The sequence below is a fragment of the Pleurodeles waltl genome, chromosome 2_2 (assembly GCF_031143425.1).
Source record: "Pleurodeles waltl isolate 20211129_DDA chromosome 2_2, aPleWal1.hap1.20221129, whole genome shotgun sequence".
Lineage (NCBI taxonomy): Eukaryota > Metazoa > Chordata > Amphibia > Caudata > Salamandridae > Pleurodeles > Pleurodeles waltl.
Window position 1 is genome coordinate 849,256,283 of NC_090439.1, and position 16,943 is coordinate 849,273,225.

The 16,943-nt window shown below is 43.1% G+C and overlaps 1 protein-coding gene across 2 annotated transcripts in view; it reads right to left on the minus strand.

The window, feature by feature from the left end:
- Positions 1 to 16,943, minus strand: part of CDH17 (cadherin 17) — a 371,516-nt gene that overhangs the window by 185,444 nt on the left and 169,129 nt on the right. For both annotated transcript variants that reach the window (XM_069220475.1, XM_069220476.1), the window contains one exon: positions 6,929 to 7,087. In XM_069220475.1, coding sequence (XP_069076576.1) covers positions 6,929 to 7,087 — 159 coding nt within the window. The remainder of the gene's footprint in view (positions 1 to 6,928; positions 7,088 to 16,943) is intronic.

Below are 16,943 nucleotides of genomic sequence, written 5' to 3' on the forward strand. Positions count from 1 at the left end.
GGGCCAGCCAAACACGCATGCACACAGGGCTCACTCCAACCCACAACCTGGCACTGTGTTGCCAGGGTTGGAGAAAGCAGGCAGAGGCTCCCACTTCTGCCTCGGAGTGCCCAACCAGGGCGCTCCATCCAATCCTAACGCTGCTTTCATGCTGCCAAAAGCATGAAAGCAGCGTTAGAATTGGCTGCAGGGCAGGCTGGGAGCCAATGCCTGCAAGTACTGGAGCCAGAGGAGCTGAGCGGCGTAGTAATGAAGGTAAGTTTAACTTTTTTTTGTCGTCCCCGCCATGCGCCGCACCACCCTGCCTCTTGCTGCCCCATGCGAGCCGTGACTAGGTGACTTTGTGCCCGGGACAGTAAGGTCTGGAATTTGCGGACTCAGTATATTCCAGCCAAGAGAGACAGGAAAACCTGTGATTGTCCAGAATGTCATTACTCCCTCATCAACATCCTCCTTGGCACAGTCCTAACTTGTGAGGCGACTCTTTCTCACAAGATAGGACTGGAATGAGAGGAGTTACAAATTGGGAAATGAAGATTACTGGTAAACATAGGGTAATCCCCCAGAGGATACCACTATGGGTGACTTGTAATAAGTGGCTAAGGGCAAATGATGGCTTGGGACGCTGGATTGCTGCTTCATCCATTATAGTTCATCTATGTCTGCCCGGCAGGTGCAAGCCGAAGATGTAATTGTGTGAAAGAATTCATTTCACCTGTGAAAACATTTATTTATTCCATCAGCAGATATTGTTGGTGCCCAGAAATGGCTGTGGTGATTGCAGACATTATCTGGAGCTCCTGATAGTATTAGATCTACATACCAAGCAGAACAGGCAGGAGAGATGGCTAGTGGGGGGATGCTCAATGTATGGGGAAGATTTTCTGACTTACCTGGTATGGTGCAGAAGGACACACTGGGCCATATCCACAAAGTTACATATATACATGTATTTTTACTCACATTTATTTAATAGTACACCAATGTGTTACTCTACACACTTTCTGTTTTTTACCATTTCCGAGTGTAGATAACTTTTTTGCTTTTCACCATTTCGGAGTCCAGAGTTACACCTAAGTGTAGACTTACATGTCTCCACTCTTCAAATCAGTGTATGAAGGCTCCTACAACAAGTTATGAGTGTAAAGTTACTACTATTACCTTTGCTCACATATGCAGAGAAAGTATATGTAAAATTGGTAAAGTTTACTATTCTGTAAAAAAACTTTATTTTGTGTATAATGTAAACATAGAATAATTTAAAATATTTATTAATAAACTAGAGCTAAGAAAAAAAAATATTACAGCACCTTGCCCCATCAAATAAAATGTGCATTAAATAATCAATTGATTTAAATACAAATTTCCCTTAGAAAAATTTTGGGACATTTAAAAAAAATCCTGACTACTATTTTTATTTTTCTGTGATTTGTAGTAACCTTTGTTAAAAGTTATATGTTGAATTAATCTAAATTATTTATTTTTTTGAATAAAAATGGAAATGTTTAATTTTTTTTAAAACTAATTTTATTAAAAAGAACTTTAAAATCATAACATAATTAATAATTATATATACATAGGGAGCTGCCCTGGTGCCATTGTGTCACAGAAAGCATTCCATAGTTAATTGGTAGGTGATATTCAATCACTCTATGATATTGATGTGTTTCCCAGTTTCCCTTTACAAGTGGGGTGCGTCTGGGTATCACTATGTTCTATATGACGAAAGTATGTATTTGTCTGAAATCAGTTGGATGGGCCTATAAATGTGTTCTCTCTGCTTTTGGCATCTGAAGTTTTTATTATTCTGATAGGTCTGAACCTTGGTTAGTAGTAAAGGAGTGGATTTTGTGGTTCATTGTAACAGGAGTTGTCTTATGTTTTCTATTTCTATGTCTTTGCTTGAGAAGAGGAGAGCTGGGACAGACCTCTATTTGGCAGAGATAGGCAATGGGCCCAGGTTTGCATCACAAAAATTATAGAAAGTCGAGGGTGGTGCAAAGAGCTGGTCTCAGATTTAATAGTAAAAGCAAAAAGGGAATTGCACTAGAAACTTTTAATTTCAGCTGCACATATGCTGCATTGTACAGCACACAACAAAGTGGGAAAAGTCTTAAAGGATAGTTTTTTTCTGGAAGGGTATCCTTCCTGTAACAAACCTTCGCTTTAGAGTTCATACACACCTTTGCACTATGATGCAGGCGTATGTGCATCATTATATAGCCAAAATTGTGCCAGCACTGGGGTAGAGAAAAAATGTGGCTTGTCTCATTAACTATGGCACATTTTTTCTCTCTTCCTTTGACACAAGGCAGGTCAGCAGCTATGGTTGCTGCCCTGCCTTGCGTAAAAAAATTGTAAATCTGTGCCTGAATTCTTAAACATGAAGCAGTGTACATAAGACCCACGTCTGGGCATACCTGTCTCACTTAATGCAACACACTAACGTATACAAAAAAAATGATGGATGGAAGGCTCGATTTATCTCAGCCACTGGTAATTACTCGAACCAAGCTATACCTGTCTGATGAGTCCTAACTAGAGTGAAACTGGTCCTTGGTTGCTTCTGTTCCGGTTGAGGGAGGATCTTGATGGCAATTCAGGCTGCACTGTTCCCATTGGCTCAGGGTCAAGACTGATTTCCATATGGCTGGGTCCAAACTGAGGTGGCATGGTGGGCAACATAACGATGGACTGGGATACAGCCCCAAGTGATTACCAGTGGCTGAAATGAAGTTAAGCATTCCATTCATCCATTTTTTTGTACACTTTAGTTTGCTGCCCTAGGTGAGACAGATATGCCCAGATGGGGGAACTGCTCACACTGTGCAGATGGAACAAGGCTATACCTGGTAGATGAGCCCTAACTACGGTAAAACTGGTCCTCGTTAGCTTGTGTTCCGTTTCAGGAAAGTTTGGGCTGGACTGTTCCCACTGGAGCAGGGTCAAGGCTAGCTCGCTTCTGGCTGGGTCCAAACTGAGGTGGCATGGTATGCAAAATAAAGGTAACCTGGGATGTGGTCTGATTAATTACCAGGGACTGAGATTAATTCAAGGATTTCACTCATCACTTTTTTGTCTACTTTATTGTGTCAAATTAAGTTATATGTTATATGAATGCCCAGATGTGGGTCCTGTGCATACTCTGTCACTGGAACCATGTTATACCTGGCTGACTAGCCCTAACTAGTGTGAAACTGATCCTTGGTTGCTTGTGTTCCAGTTAAAGGAGGACCTTGCCTGGTAGTTCGGGTTGGACTGTTCGCATTAGAACAAGGTCAAAACTGATTTGCATATAGCTGGCTCCAAATGGAGGTGGCATAGTGTGCCAATAACCATGGACGGAATGCGGTCCAAGGAAGTACCAGTGGCTGGGATTAATTCAACCATTCCATCCATCACTTTCTTTGTATCCTTTAGAGCAGCTTGACCCAGGCACCCAAGGACATCTCACCCCACTGTCATCCTTGCAGTTTACCTGGTAACTGCTTCTAAGCCTTCCATAAATGGAAACTATGAGAAGTGCTTCTTTTTGACTTGGCACTACTACTTTCTGGGCGTATGCTGCTGGTGCACTGCTGTCCAGTCCCCAGTGTATTCGCTCATACCCCTAAAACATGGAAAATGTATTATCTTTTAATTGGCATATTTAATTTCCAGGTAAGGGCATAGTGCATGCTGCATGGAATACACCAATGTATCCAAGGTATAAAAAAGTTAAATGTCGCCTGTGAACTGCAGCACATGTTGCACCATTCACTAGGCTGACCAACGAAAGGTGGGCTTCAGCCATACCAGTGCAGTCTGACTCACGTAGCTTTTAAACCTGCCAAAATAACCCTTCTGACAGGAAAGAACTCTACTTTTCAATATTAAACATCACTCCTTTGTAGGCCTTCAAGCTCACAAGGTAGGGTGCTAGTATTTAAAAGTGGCAAATGGAAGAAGTTAATGTTGGCATATAACTGAAGTAACTAGCTCCCAAACTCTAGTTCAACTATGAAGGGTTGCAGCAGTCCTATGAGAAAAACCAAAGTGGAGAAAAAAATCACAGGTCTGCAACGTTAGATTGGGATAAGCTACTGAGGTGATTAAACCATATTTTTAATATTTATTAAAAATCCAGTTCAATGGTGAATCCGATGTGTATTAAATATTTAAGAAGATTGACTTGTAAAAAGTTACACTTTAACTGTCTGTGCCTCAAATAGGTTAATTATCGTTAGCCTGCTGGCAGATGGCCCTGCCAGTATTGAGTTGTGAACACAGAAACAATGTCTTAGGCCTTTTCTCATGAAAACCAGGGTGTGAGATATGTGATAGAGATCAGCTCAGGAAGCACAGCTAGGGAGGGTTCAGGAACTTCATTAACTTGAAAGGGGCCGGTTGAGGCCTGCCCATTCATAGTTAAGTAAAAAGCGAGGGCTGGGAAAGAGAAGTATTTGTTCTGTAGGATCTCTGTAGCCAGTTTTCCAACAGCTTAGTGGAAGGGGGAGCTGCTTCCAGAATCTGTTTGGACTTCCAAGACCTCTGAAGTGTTAGCATTACCTCGCTGTATAGGTGTTGGATTTTAAAGTGCATTCGTCAGACAAAGCTTCAGGTTTGCTCCGCTGGAGGATTTTGAGCTCCATAAAAAAAGACTATGAGTCTCATTACGAGTCTGGTGGTCACTAGACCGCCAGACTCGCAGTGGTGGTCCAGACCGCTGCAGCTTTGACTGTCCGACCATCAAATTAGGACGTTGGTGGTAGGACTGCCAAAAGACTATCATGTCCACCAGGATCAGTGATCCTGACAGGATGGCCCTGGTTGTAATCAGTCAGGGCGGTGCTGAACCCAGTTCCACCACGATGAAAAGGCTGGTAGAGAACAAGTACAGGGGCCACAGGGGGGCCCCTGCACTGCCCCTGCCCCGCAGCCTTGAAATGAGTGTGCATTTCAAGGGTGCTGGTGCCCCCTTCGTGTGGCAGCATTACGGTGGGCTCTATTTTGAGCCGGCGACAGTGCTGCCACACCTTTTCCTCTGGGCTTACCAGCAGAAACCGGTCAGCCCAGTGGGAAAGTCGTAATGGGGCAAGTGGGGAGGCCTCCAACACTGTGGCGACATCCTCATCAGGAGTTTGGCGGACGGATGTTTCCATCTGCCAAACTAGTAATCAGTCCCTAACTCCAAAGTTAGAAATATTAACTGGGTGAAGGTGAGGAAACTATTTGCCAGTGCAAGTACTTCGGCATCGGAAAAATCTATGGGGCTTTGAGAGAGACTTTGGCAGCTATAACCAACAGTCTTGTCCCATTGGAGGGTTTTGATTTCAATTTTAGGACTAAGTCAGAAGGTGAATTATTTTACCAGGGCAATCCTGCTCACTGTATCTGATCTGCGTTCCATATCTGTCGACCTAAAATGACACCTAGGTGCTGACGAACAGTGACTACTGACTGCCACTTTACTGTTTCTGGATGCTTTTTGGTGTCATTTTACTCATGACATTTTTTCTACTTTTCTAAATTGATGGTGGGATTTTTATTCTATTGCAATTTATGTTTTTAATTATTTTGTTACTACTAAATACTTTACTTAGTTTCCTAAGTTAAGCATTTCTGCTCTTTACATCAGTGAAACTGTTTTTACCTGAACAAGCTGCTGCCCAATTCCTTGTGGTGGACTCCCATCCACCCCAATTAATAATCCACTTTCTTACAGAAACCATGCACTACTGTAAAGGTCTCTTCTCTTGAATGATCTCCGAGATTAGTGACAGTCTTCAAGTTCTAGCGTAGTACTAGTCTAAACAGTCCATTCTGCTTTAACTAACCGTTTGGGTGTTTCTTGTTTGCTCAGGTCTTGCAGTAACCCGCCCTCCTCAGTCATGTGGCATCACTTTACGCAGGTCCCCCACTTCACTGGTCTTGTGGTATCACTTTGCAGACATCGCCCACTTTGTTGGTCATGTGATGTCACCTTACAGAGAATGCCCCTCCTCATTGGATGTGGTTGTTTTACTGAAATAATGTCCTTGCCTCTGTGACCGATGGATTTGCCATTCTGCCAGTTCTACCAGTTCTTCTTTGCTGCTTTTCTGGATTTACATTTTTCTCACCTTCCTGTTCATGCTGCATTACTGATCAGCCTGCACCTTCTCATGTGCCATCACTGTCAGGATGCTTGATTAGTGAAAACAACAATTACTCAACTGACATACTCTCCTGTACCGGTTACATGATTAGATATCTTGTAATCGAGTTTCACAAGGTCATACACAAGTCTCTTTATTGTGTATCTGTGTGTAGAGCCTATTGTTTACTTTTCCTCTTTTTTTCCCTAAACCCTGTCACCTCAATAAGTGAGGGTTGGGATGCCCTTTTAGGCGTTGCAGCACTATGCCAATTAAAACATACATTAATGACATTTTCAAAAATGAGCAAACTATCTGTAGCAAGGTAATCCTGGAATTGTGAAAGAGGGAAGGACACTATTGTTACTCTGAAATAGTGACCCAGCAAAGGAACGGAATAAAATATGCGCAAGCTAACATTGTTTAATCCAAATCAAGTTAGTGATTTTTCATGGTTTGATTTCAAACAATACAATTGTCTGTTCGTGTTTTTACAATTTTCTACTGACAGCGAAGACACCTTGATATGCCCTGGTAGAATGACATGCATGGACAGAAACGGGGTCAAGCAGATAAGGAAAGAAGTACAAAAAATACCCTTTCATTTTAGTCATGCAGTGATCTATAAATATGTATTTTATATATATTTTGCCACACCATAATCCTGGATCTGCAGAACACCATGTGAGAGGACATCGGCACCTCCCACAACAAAGCCAATGTTTAAAGCCTGCTAAAACCAAGATAACTTTAATCTGAGGATTTGCATCAGCAGAGGGCTTTATCCTTTCATCTTGTGCTTTTTAGCTCACCTTCTGAAGTGGTCGAGATCTCGCCTGTCTCACTGTTGATGCTAAAAAGCATCACTCCGTCCATGGCTGGAATCTGATGGACGATCTTGTAAAACAACTGAGCATTGGGAGTTCCTGGTTCGTCTGCATCAGTGGCGTAAACAGTTATAAATGTCTTCCCTACGGATTGGAAATAGAATTTATGTGAGAAATATGTTTAGAGTGGTTTAAAATGATACGATGCAGGAAACCGTAAATTATATACATGGTCAAAAAGGTACCTTCTCTGTAGTGCTTAATTTGTTAATAAAAACGTGCCGGTTCCCAAAATCCTCCTCTTAAACACACAGCTGCTGCATTTAAATGTGCGAGCACGGAATACTGAGGCAGCGTAATCCTGAAGCCATCCCCGGCCTCTTCAATCCATTAAAAGCCACTCCCTGCCCCTTCTGCTGAGTGCGGCAGCTTTCTACCTTAGTGACGCTTTTTCCTTTTTCTCTTCCTCCGTCTTTCCCATATGTGTCTTTTGCTCGCAGAAAATGCTTGAGGCAGAAGAATAAGCACCGGCCCTCAAAAATAAGTGCTGGTGCTCAGCACCGGAAACAACAAGCACAAATTAAGCACTGCTTCTCTGTGAAGAGCTGCACACCTCACATTTCCATTCAAGCCTTCCAATAGGGATCTAGCTGCAGAATCACTTCACAAAAAAGCACATGTATGCAAACGTACATTCACGTAAGCCTGCAAAATCTGCATTGTACGTAATCATAATTTCCCTTTATTGTAAGAAAACGTAGTCGTTTGCAAAGGTAACAAGGATATTGAAAGACTCTAGAGATGTATGGCCTTCTATAGGACCTTGGCCTTTGTCCTCAGACTTCTGCATGGACTGGAGCTCCACTCTGTAAGATACAGTTCGAGGTACTTCGTTTGTCCCTTTATTCAATAAACTCATCATGCGATAGAAACAAGCACTTGTAATAGAACAAAGAGGAGACGTCACTTTGTGTGCGTTAATGACAATCAGAAAACGCACAGCAACTCTAGGGTCCCTTTGTGTCTTTGACATGTGGCTGATATTTCTGCTGTATTTGTCAATAAATGCGGTTGTACGACGCTACAAGGCATGCTTTTCCCACGCATGCCGTTACCACACTTTTGTTTTTTACACCGAGTGCATTTATCACACATTTGCCTTTACCACGCATGCCTATACCTCCTGCAGATAAATATAAATAAGGTAAGTGAAATATATATGAGCGTGTGTATGTATATGTGCATATCTATGTCTATACACACACACACAAATATGCATATATTATTGTATTTTAGAATGTTTTGGAGGTCGACCCCCAAAGTCCCCATATATAAAAAAAATATATATATATTATTTTATTTTTATTGAGAGGATAACTCTAAACCCCCACTTTACTGATTACCCTTGTCACCTTATGGCCCTAACCACCCCAAACCCTAAAATACCATTTCCACTCAATAACCTTACCCACTCCTAAACCCTAAAAATACTCTAACAACGCAATGCCCTTACCCACCCTAAACACTAAAAAACAGTTACAACTCAATACCCTTCTCTACCCCTAAACCCTAAAAATACCCTTAAACCACCTTACTCCTACTCACCCTTTACTCCTATGCACACTCACACACATATATATACTTACCTTAACTAGAGTTACCATGCGTGGTAAAGGCATCTAAAAAAGCATGCATATTAAATGCATGTGTAGTAAAAGCTGAGGGCCTCATTTTGAGTTTGGCGGGCGGCGAAGGCCGCCTGCAAAACTCTTTAGGATGGAAAAATGGAAAAGCACCACTCTGGTTTTTCACACGCTGGCCCTATATGAGTTTCTGCAGTCTTTCTGCCTGCTGGCCCGGCAGGAAACAGGCCACAACATTGACGCCAGCTCGTAATCGATCTGGCGGCAATGTTGCAGTGTGTCTGGTGCCACAGCATCTGTTGCGCTTTTCACTGTGTAATTCAGGCAGTGAAAAGCGCAATGGGGCTGTCCAAGGGGGCCCCTATACTGCCCATGCCAAGTGCTTTGCCAGCCTTTGCATGGGGACTCGTAATCCCCAGGGCAGCGCTGCTTGCAGTGCTGCACTGGCGGACTAAGAACGCCCGCACCGGCAGGCTGTCACCACCAGCAACCTGGTGGTGCCGGCGGTCAGACTATGGCAGCTCCGCCACTGTCATAATGTGCAGGCCGGACTTCTACTTTGGCGGCAGTTCAACCGCCATCACATGTCTGGCAGTTCCAGGACTCCCAGACTTGTAATAAGGGCCTGAGTGGTGAAGTCACTACGTGGTTAGTACTGCATTGTAAAGAATATTTCCCATAATTACTAAGGTTTTGTATGGACGTCAACTCACCAAAATGCCAGGGGTAGTGGAAGTGACATCACACGCCCTTTGGCCTCCACTTTCACTCACACACACATAGTTACATATACACCGAAATTCACACTTACACACACTCTCTCACACAAGCACATCCTCACCCAAAAGCATGAACACAACATGCACTTAAAAACATTTTTACTTACCTCAGCTGCCATGGAAGGGCATGTTCCAGCTAACTGTACCTCATTTTTGTTACACTAGTAGTGAATACTATGTTATTACCCACTATTAGTACAATACAAATTGCCAGAAAACAAAGAGAGTGCAGTCCCCACTGACGTCCATAAGGACGAGCTCCCACTGTGTTCCTGGCACTATATTTGCCACCTCTGAAGCCAGGGGTCACAAAAGGCAAGCCAAGGGTTACAGCTGCGACCCCTAAATGACGTCCACGATGTTTTGGTTAGTTATTTTGTTGTGTCTATTGATATTACTTAACCTGGCCCGCAGCTCGGTGGATTGCTTCACACAGTAATAGGAAATATGTGCCAGGTATGTGTGGTTACGGTGTGCATGTAATGGTTGTTAAAAAGCTCAAGAAGTACATAGATACTGCATATATTTGAGGGGATGTGGCCACCAGCGAAGGAGTTCGAACTGCATAACAAGTGGAGGTTACAAAGTGAAAATCAGCCGTTGGGACAATGGTAAAGAGGCTGATTTTATTCTAAAGTGCAAAAGCCTCATGCTAAAGCGAATGTGCAGGCATAATCAATAGAATAATAAAACATTAACACATATATCTGACCAACATATATAGTGTCAACTGACTATTTAGAGATTCCACAGTTCCAATGGATGCAGAAAGGGGATTATACCAAAAATGAGACCTCATGAATTTAGAATTAAAGTTATTCTACCATGTAAAATACGAATATACTACAGAATATCGACACGAACAATATTGTGATGTAAGAACATCAAGTAAAGCATATCAAAAGGTAAGTGCATTTAGGGAAGTATAGACTTACTATTCCTAATTTCAGATCTACGCAGCTTGAAGATGCATGTACTGCGTAGGTTAACCGAAAATATAGAGATACGTACCTGTTGATATTTATTTCGATATTTTTTTCTTCTGTAGTCTGTCCCACCAAGATGGTTGGTTATTCAGGGGGCGTACCAATGTGTGCTGCCATTCCCTTCTTATCAGTAGTGAAAAAGTAGTAGCTAATACCTTAGGCCCCAATTCATAAAGAAAAGTTGTTGATTTGCAGCCTTACACACACCCCTACACAATTACGCAGATTTATGACTTTTGGATATTTACACAACTTCAATAAGTACGTCTAGAAAGCTGCCCCAGTCAAACCTTTCCAGACTGTCAAAGGCTGGAATTAGAGGTTGGCCATTCACCTCTTTCTTAGAGGCCCTGAGGGTAAGCCAATACCTCCCAGAAGCCACTCTGCTATTGGCGGTGTAGCACTAGCAACAGAGGGGCATATTTATACTCTGTTTGCGCCGAATGCGCGTAAAGAATTTTGACACACATTCGGCACAAAGCTTGCCCCATATTTAAACTATGACGCCCAAACCTGCGGACATCAAAAAACCTCTGTGTGCGTCATTATTTGGATGCGGGAAACCGCCTTGCGGTAATGACATGCAAGGTAGGCGTTCCAGTCCAAAAAATTACTTTAAGGCCTGTGCGCCTTATTTATACTCCAGCATCATTTTGACGCACACAAGGGGGGGGCGGGCCTTAAAAAACGGTGCACAGCCTGATGTGCACCGTTTTTTAACGCCTGTGTGAGGGCAGGCATTAAGGGACCTGTGGGCTCACTTCCATGGTCTCAGACCATGGAAGCAGTCCAGAGGTGCCCTTCCCTGCCCCCAGGGACACCCCCTGCCACCCTCGCCCACCCCAGGAGGACACCCATGGATGAGGGGACCCATCCCAGGTAATTTTTTAAAGTGGCATAGGGGGGCCTAATTTGGGCCCCCCTACATGCCACTGTGCCCAATGGCCCATGGGCATGGCCATTGGATAAGGGGGCATGACTCCTGTCTTTGCTAAGACAGGAATAATTTCAATGGGGGTTGTGCGTCATAAAATGGCGCAAGTCCGGTTTGAGCCATGATTTTTGACTCAAACCTGACTTGCACCATTTTTTGACGCACATCCCCCGTTTTCCCCTACGCCGGTGCTGCCTGGTTTGAGTCATTTTTTTTTTACTCTGACCAGCCCGCATTGCCGGCTAACGTCAATCCTTAAATAAGCCGCCCGCATGGCACGTAGGAATGGCGTTAGCCAGCGGTAAATTGTTTGACGCAAACCAGCGCCGGCGCTCGTTTGTGTCAAACAGTATAAATATGGGCCAGAGAGAGATGACATCCAGAAAGTAGTGCCTGAGAGCACTAGTAGAAAAAAGAATAAAAGCACAAAAACCATCAAAGTGCTGAGTCCCAACTGCAGGACAATTTTGCGCTGCTTAAGTTTCATAACTAAAACCAGGACTGAAACAGAACTAGAGCAGAGCTTCTGCTGGCAGGACTGGAGCTCGAAGGAGATGCGCAGAGCTTGAGCTGTGAGGATTGGAGCAGCTAGGAATGAAGCACATCTACAGCTGGTCTGACTGGAACAGTCAATACTTGAATAGAGCAGGAGCAGGCTGGACTGGAGCAGCCTGGAGCTTGGGATTCAACAGTTCAACAACAGGAGCAAGCGAGAAAAATTCTGACATACTGGCGAAATAGGAATTACCTGATAGAAAGTGTTTGGTCTCAGAAATGGATATAGTGAACAGGTGTTCATATTTGGTGGGCATCTTGAAAGGAATCTGGGTTAAGAGGCCTCCTTAGAATGGTGTTTCTCTAAACGGAAATTCACCTTCCCACATGTAGCCATATCTGCTGCTGACTTGGAACATCAACAATATATCCCAAATAAGAACTCCAAGTTTCCCTGTAATAATGAGAAACAGTGACTGCATGGGCTGATAGTGAGTACATTGGATAAGACGACAAACTGAATTGGTTCTTTCCTGTCAAAATAAGAATGGGGTTTTCAGTGGCATGCGAGACAAAAGGGCAGTAAACTGTGGATTGATTCCCAATAGATTCAAGGTTGGTTGCTCTGTTTTAAAATAGGTCGGTAAGCATTATAAGTAATTTATTTAATCTTGAAGATCTTTAACTGGCACATTGTCTGGGCCAGAAAGTTTCACACCTTTTGTATGGAAAACTAAAAAGAGCCTGAAAGAGCCACTACCACAGAGCCTCCATGAAAGAGCCTTCATGAAAGGGCATCAATAAAATAACAGGGCCGGCTCTAAGGTGGTGTGAGTGGTGCGGTTGCACCGGATGCTGACCTGGACTGGTGGGTGCTCACATCAGGTGGAGCTGTGTTTAGCAAGAACTTATCAAACTTGCGATTTAAAAGCACCTACTGAAAAGTTCCTTGTGCGTCCCGCCTCCAGGAGACAATTAAAATGACATTAATATTCTGCTAGGTTGAGAGATGGAAGATGGAAGTTTTGTCTAGTGGCAGCTTTGATTGGCCATAAAGTAGTGTAGAGGGTTAATATGCCTGCTGCAAAGAACAGAACTATATTTTATGTGGATAGTTGAGTGGATTAGTAAAGCCAGCCTTTACAAGCTCTTTAAAAAAATGAATGTATGTGAAAGGGGGGCTATGGAGAGCTGAGGGGCACATTTGCCGGGTGGTAGTGAAGGAATCCGAGGAGGTGCTCATGGGCTTGGGGTGCCAAAAAAGACTGTCGCACAGGGCACCAGCAGTACTAAAGCGGGCTTGACTACAACCGCCCACTCATCACAAGACCTCTGAATGCAGAGTAAAATTGTGCTTCTATCTGGTCATTTCACACAAGGTCCTGTCTACATTGTAGTTAGGCCTGTCCTGTTAACTAGTCCTTAATTCTAGAAAGTAAGAGCCAGGAGAGACACTTTGAAGTTTCCAGTGGTTCATTTGTAAATAAAAATATGCCAGCGCCCAACGTTTTCCTCTGAAACATGCAGCTACTGCAATTAAATGTGCGAGCACCGAATACCCAGGCAGCGTAATCCTAAAGCCATCTTGGGCCTCTTTAATCTATTTACAGCCATTCCCTTATCCTTCAGCTCACTCTTGCAGCTTTCTGCTTTGTCCCTTTGTGACGCTTTTCTATCTTTCTCTTCCTCTGTATTTCCCTTTTTTGTCTTTTGCTCGCAGAAACGCCTGAGGCGAAAAATAAGTGCCAGGCCCCAAAAATAAGTGCCAGTGCCCCCCACTGGCAACCACCGGCTCAAAATAAGCGCTGGAGGTTTCACTTTCTGGGATATCATATTGGACAGTCAACTGTCAAACTACTCCAAGATGCAAATGTATTACTTTCCACTGGATCAGAGGCATTATCTCCAGAAGCACATCTCCCTTCTTCAGGGGATTCAGGCAACGATCAGTAACCAGAAAATGAAATGACCTACAATACTCAGAACAGAAGTATTTATTAATATATGGATGGTGGTGTACAAGTCAGCACAAACCGAAAGTTAAAGGACGGTTGTGTATGACAATTAGATCAAACAACTATTTGCTAATAATCTGCATTGGTTTTATTTTATTAACATTATTTTTCAGCTTTCGTAACATTTGACCGTAACAAAACCATGAACAGTCCAATCATAGTTTCAGAGGACAGTATACATCAATTTCTACATATGTGTCTCTTAAAGCAGCCTAAAGGCTGTGTAATTACAAAAGTATGAGCATACCAGGACATAATTTCCATAGAGTCCCTACCCTATTCAGTTATTAGCCACCCTCTTTATCATCCCACCTGTCAGATTTATTAACCATATCTCATTTCAGGGCATTGTTGTCTCCCACAATAATTTCAGCGCACAGACAACAAAGGTTCCGCCTATCACTAGCCTCCATTTTAACATGGTCATGTCATTACTTTATTAAACATCCTCCTCTTAGACATCATCTATTCTGTTGATCATGTCTGCCCACATTTGCAAATCAACATTTGTTTTCTTATCTTTTCCATTCGCACTTCCTCTGCAATAATCCAATCTTTAACCAGACACCTCTTTGCCGCACCCTACAGGACATCCATCCAGTGGCTATTCAGCGTTATGCAAGCATTTGCCCCAGTGCCCCAGTGCAATGAATTTACACTGCATCTTGCATTTCTTGAGGCTGTGGATAAGACGCAGCAAAGTGTTTCACTGTTGCCTTTAATTGTATCCCAGTAATTTTCTGAGGTGGAGGACCACCACACCCCATGAGTCTGTTGCCACCTGACAGTTCCTTGCCTTGTGTGTAATGTCCGCGCCTGTAGTTCCACATTATGGACAGTTTGCTCTTTCGCATTCTAGTAAGGGTCAGGTATGTGCGCTGGGGACAGTGAAAACGAGAAACCTAGCATTACCTGAAACATACCTCACCTCTGCACATGTTGTTTCCCATTTCTTGTCTGTCTGGCCAATAAATAGTTATCCCATAATTGTCTGGCCTTCGCTCGGGCACATTTTTGATCGACTTTTAGTGGGTGATATATACATTATATTAATTTACATCCCAGTATTGCTTCTAAATTTTTCAAAACAATGGGCACCTCTAAGAATTCAGTCCATATTTCTATCACTGTCTGTGCATGTTTTGCAAATCGTAGGACTTGTCTTGGGGCCGCCCCAGTGGCCTCTTGAGCATACGCAAATGTTAGAAATTTCTCTGGGGCATAAATCTCCTAATTTATGACATCCCCCTCCCGCCATTTCGCTGTGGTTATTGTATGACTTATTCCTCGGAAGGGCTCAATCCACCAGGTTGGTAAAGGTATACTGAAAGGAGGTCGACTCACCCACACACTAGCCACAGTTTCCCATGCTCAGGCTACCTGACAGACCATGTAAGAAGTGTTCTCATGTTTGCTACTCCCCTTCATCAGAAGTATTAGCAACATTTCCTCCTTAATCATGCTTCTCCCAGTTTCCGTCCGTTGCACTGCTTACTGGAGCTGATCTGCTAAACAGCAGAGCTTCAAGTCTGGCAGTCCCAGTACTCCGGGTTACTGATCTTGCTTCGATGTGTCCAGTCGCACACCGCTCTCTTACATGCCCATACCAACAATATTAGGAAACTACTGATTTATTTTAACCCTTTTGCTGCCAGGCCGTTTCCCCCCTCAGATGCCAGGCCTGTTTTTTGGCTATTTGGGGCAGTTCGCGCTTAGGCCCTCATAACTGTTTACCCACATAAGCTACCCATGCCAAATTTACATCCGTTTCTCCAACATCCTAGGGATTCTAGAGGTACCCAGAGTTTGTGGGTGCCCCCGAAGGAGACCACCAAATTAGCCAAAATATAGCAAACATTTTGTTTTTTTCAAACAAATGGGAAAAATGGGCTGCAGAAGAAGGCTTGTGTTTTTTTCCCCTGAAAATGGTATCAACATAAGTTTGCAGTGCTAAAATCACCCTCTTCCCAGCTTTCAGGAACAGGCAGACTTGAATCCGAAAACCACATTTTTTAACACAATTTTGGCTTTTACTGGGACATATCCCATTTTTACTATTTTTGTGCTTTTAGCCTCCTTCCAGTTAGTGACAGAAATGGGTGTGAAACCAAAGCTGGACCCTGGAAAGCTTAACATTTCTGAAAAGTAGACAAAATTCTGAATTCACAAAGATGTCATTTTTGTAGATCCTACAAGGTTTTCCTACAGAAAAGAACAGCTATAAGAAAAAAAATATTGGAAGTGAAAAAAAAGCCATTTCTCTCCACGTTTTACTTTGTAACTTTTTCCTGCTATGTCAGATTTTTGAAAGCAATATACCATTTTGTCTGCTGGACTCTTCTGGTTGCGGGTATATGTAGGGCTTGTGGGTTTATCAAGAACCCTAGGTACCCAGAGCCAATACCTGAGCTGCACCTTGCAATGGGTTTTCATTCTATACCAGGTATACAGCAATTCATTTGCTGAAATATAAAGAGTGCAAATAGGTACAAAGGAAACCTTTGTATTTCCAAAATGGGCACAAGATAAGGTGTTGAGAAGCAGTGGTTATTTGCACATCTCTGCATTCTGAGGTCCGCATACTAGCATGTGAATTACAGTGCATTTCCTCAAATAGACATTTTTTTACACACTGTCTTACACTTGGAAGGCAACAATGTAGAGAAAGAAAAGGGGCAATAACAAGTGTTTGTCTATTCTGTGTTCCTCCAAGCCTCCTGATTAAAATAGTACATCACTTGCATGGGTAGGCCTAATGCCCGCAACAGAAAACACAACATGGACAAATCACATTTTTACATTGAAATCTGACGTGTTTTTTTGCAAAGTGCCTAACTGTGGATTTTGGCCTCTAGCTCAGCCGGCACCTAGGGAAACCTACCAAAGCTGTGAATTTTTAAAAACTAAACACCTAAGGGAATCCAAGATGGAGTGACTTCTGGGGCTCTCACCAGGTTCTGTTACCCAGAATCCCTTGCAAATCTCAAAGTTTTGGCAAAAAAACACTTTTTCCTCACATTTCAATGACAGAAAGTTTTGGAATCTGAGAGGACCCACAAATTTCCTTCCACCAAGTGTTTCCCCATGTCTCCCGATAAAAATGGTAGCTCATTTGTGTGGGTAGGCCTAGTGCCCCCGACAAGAAATG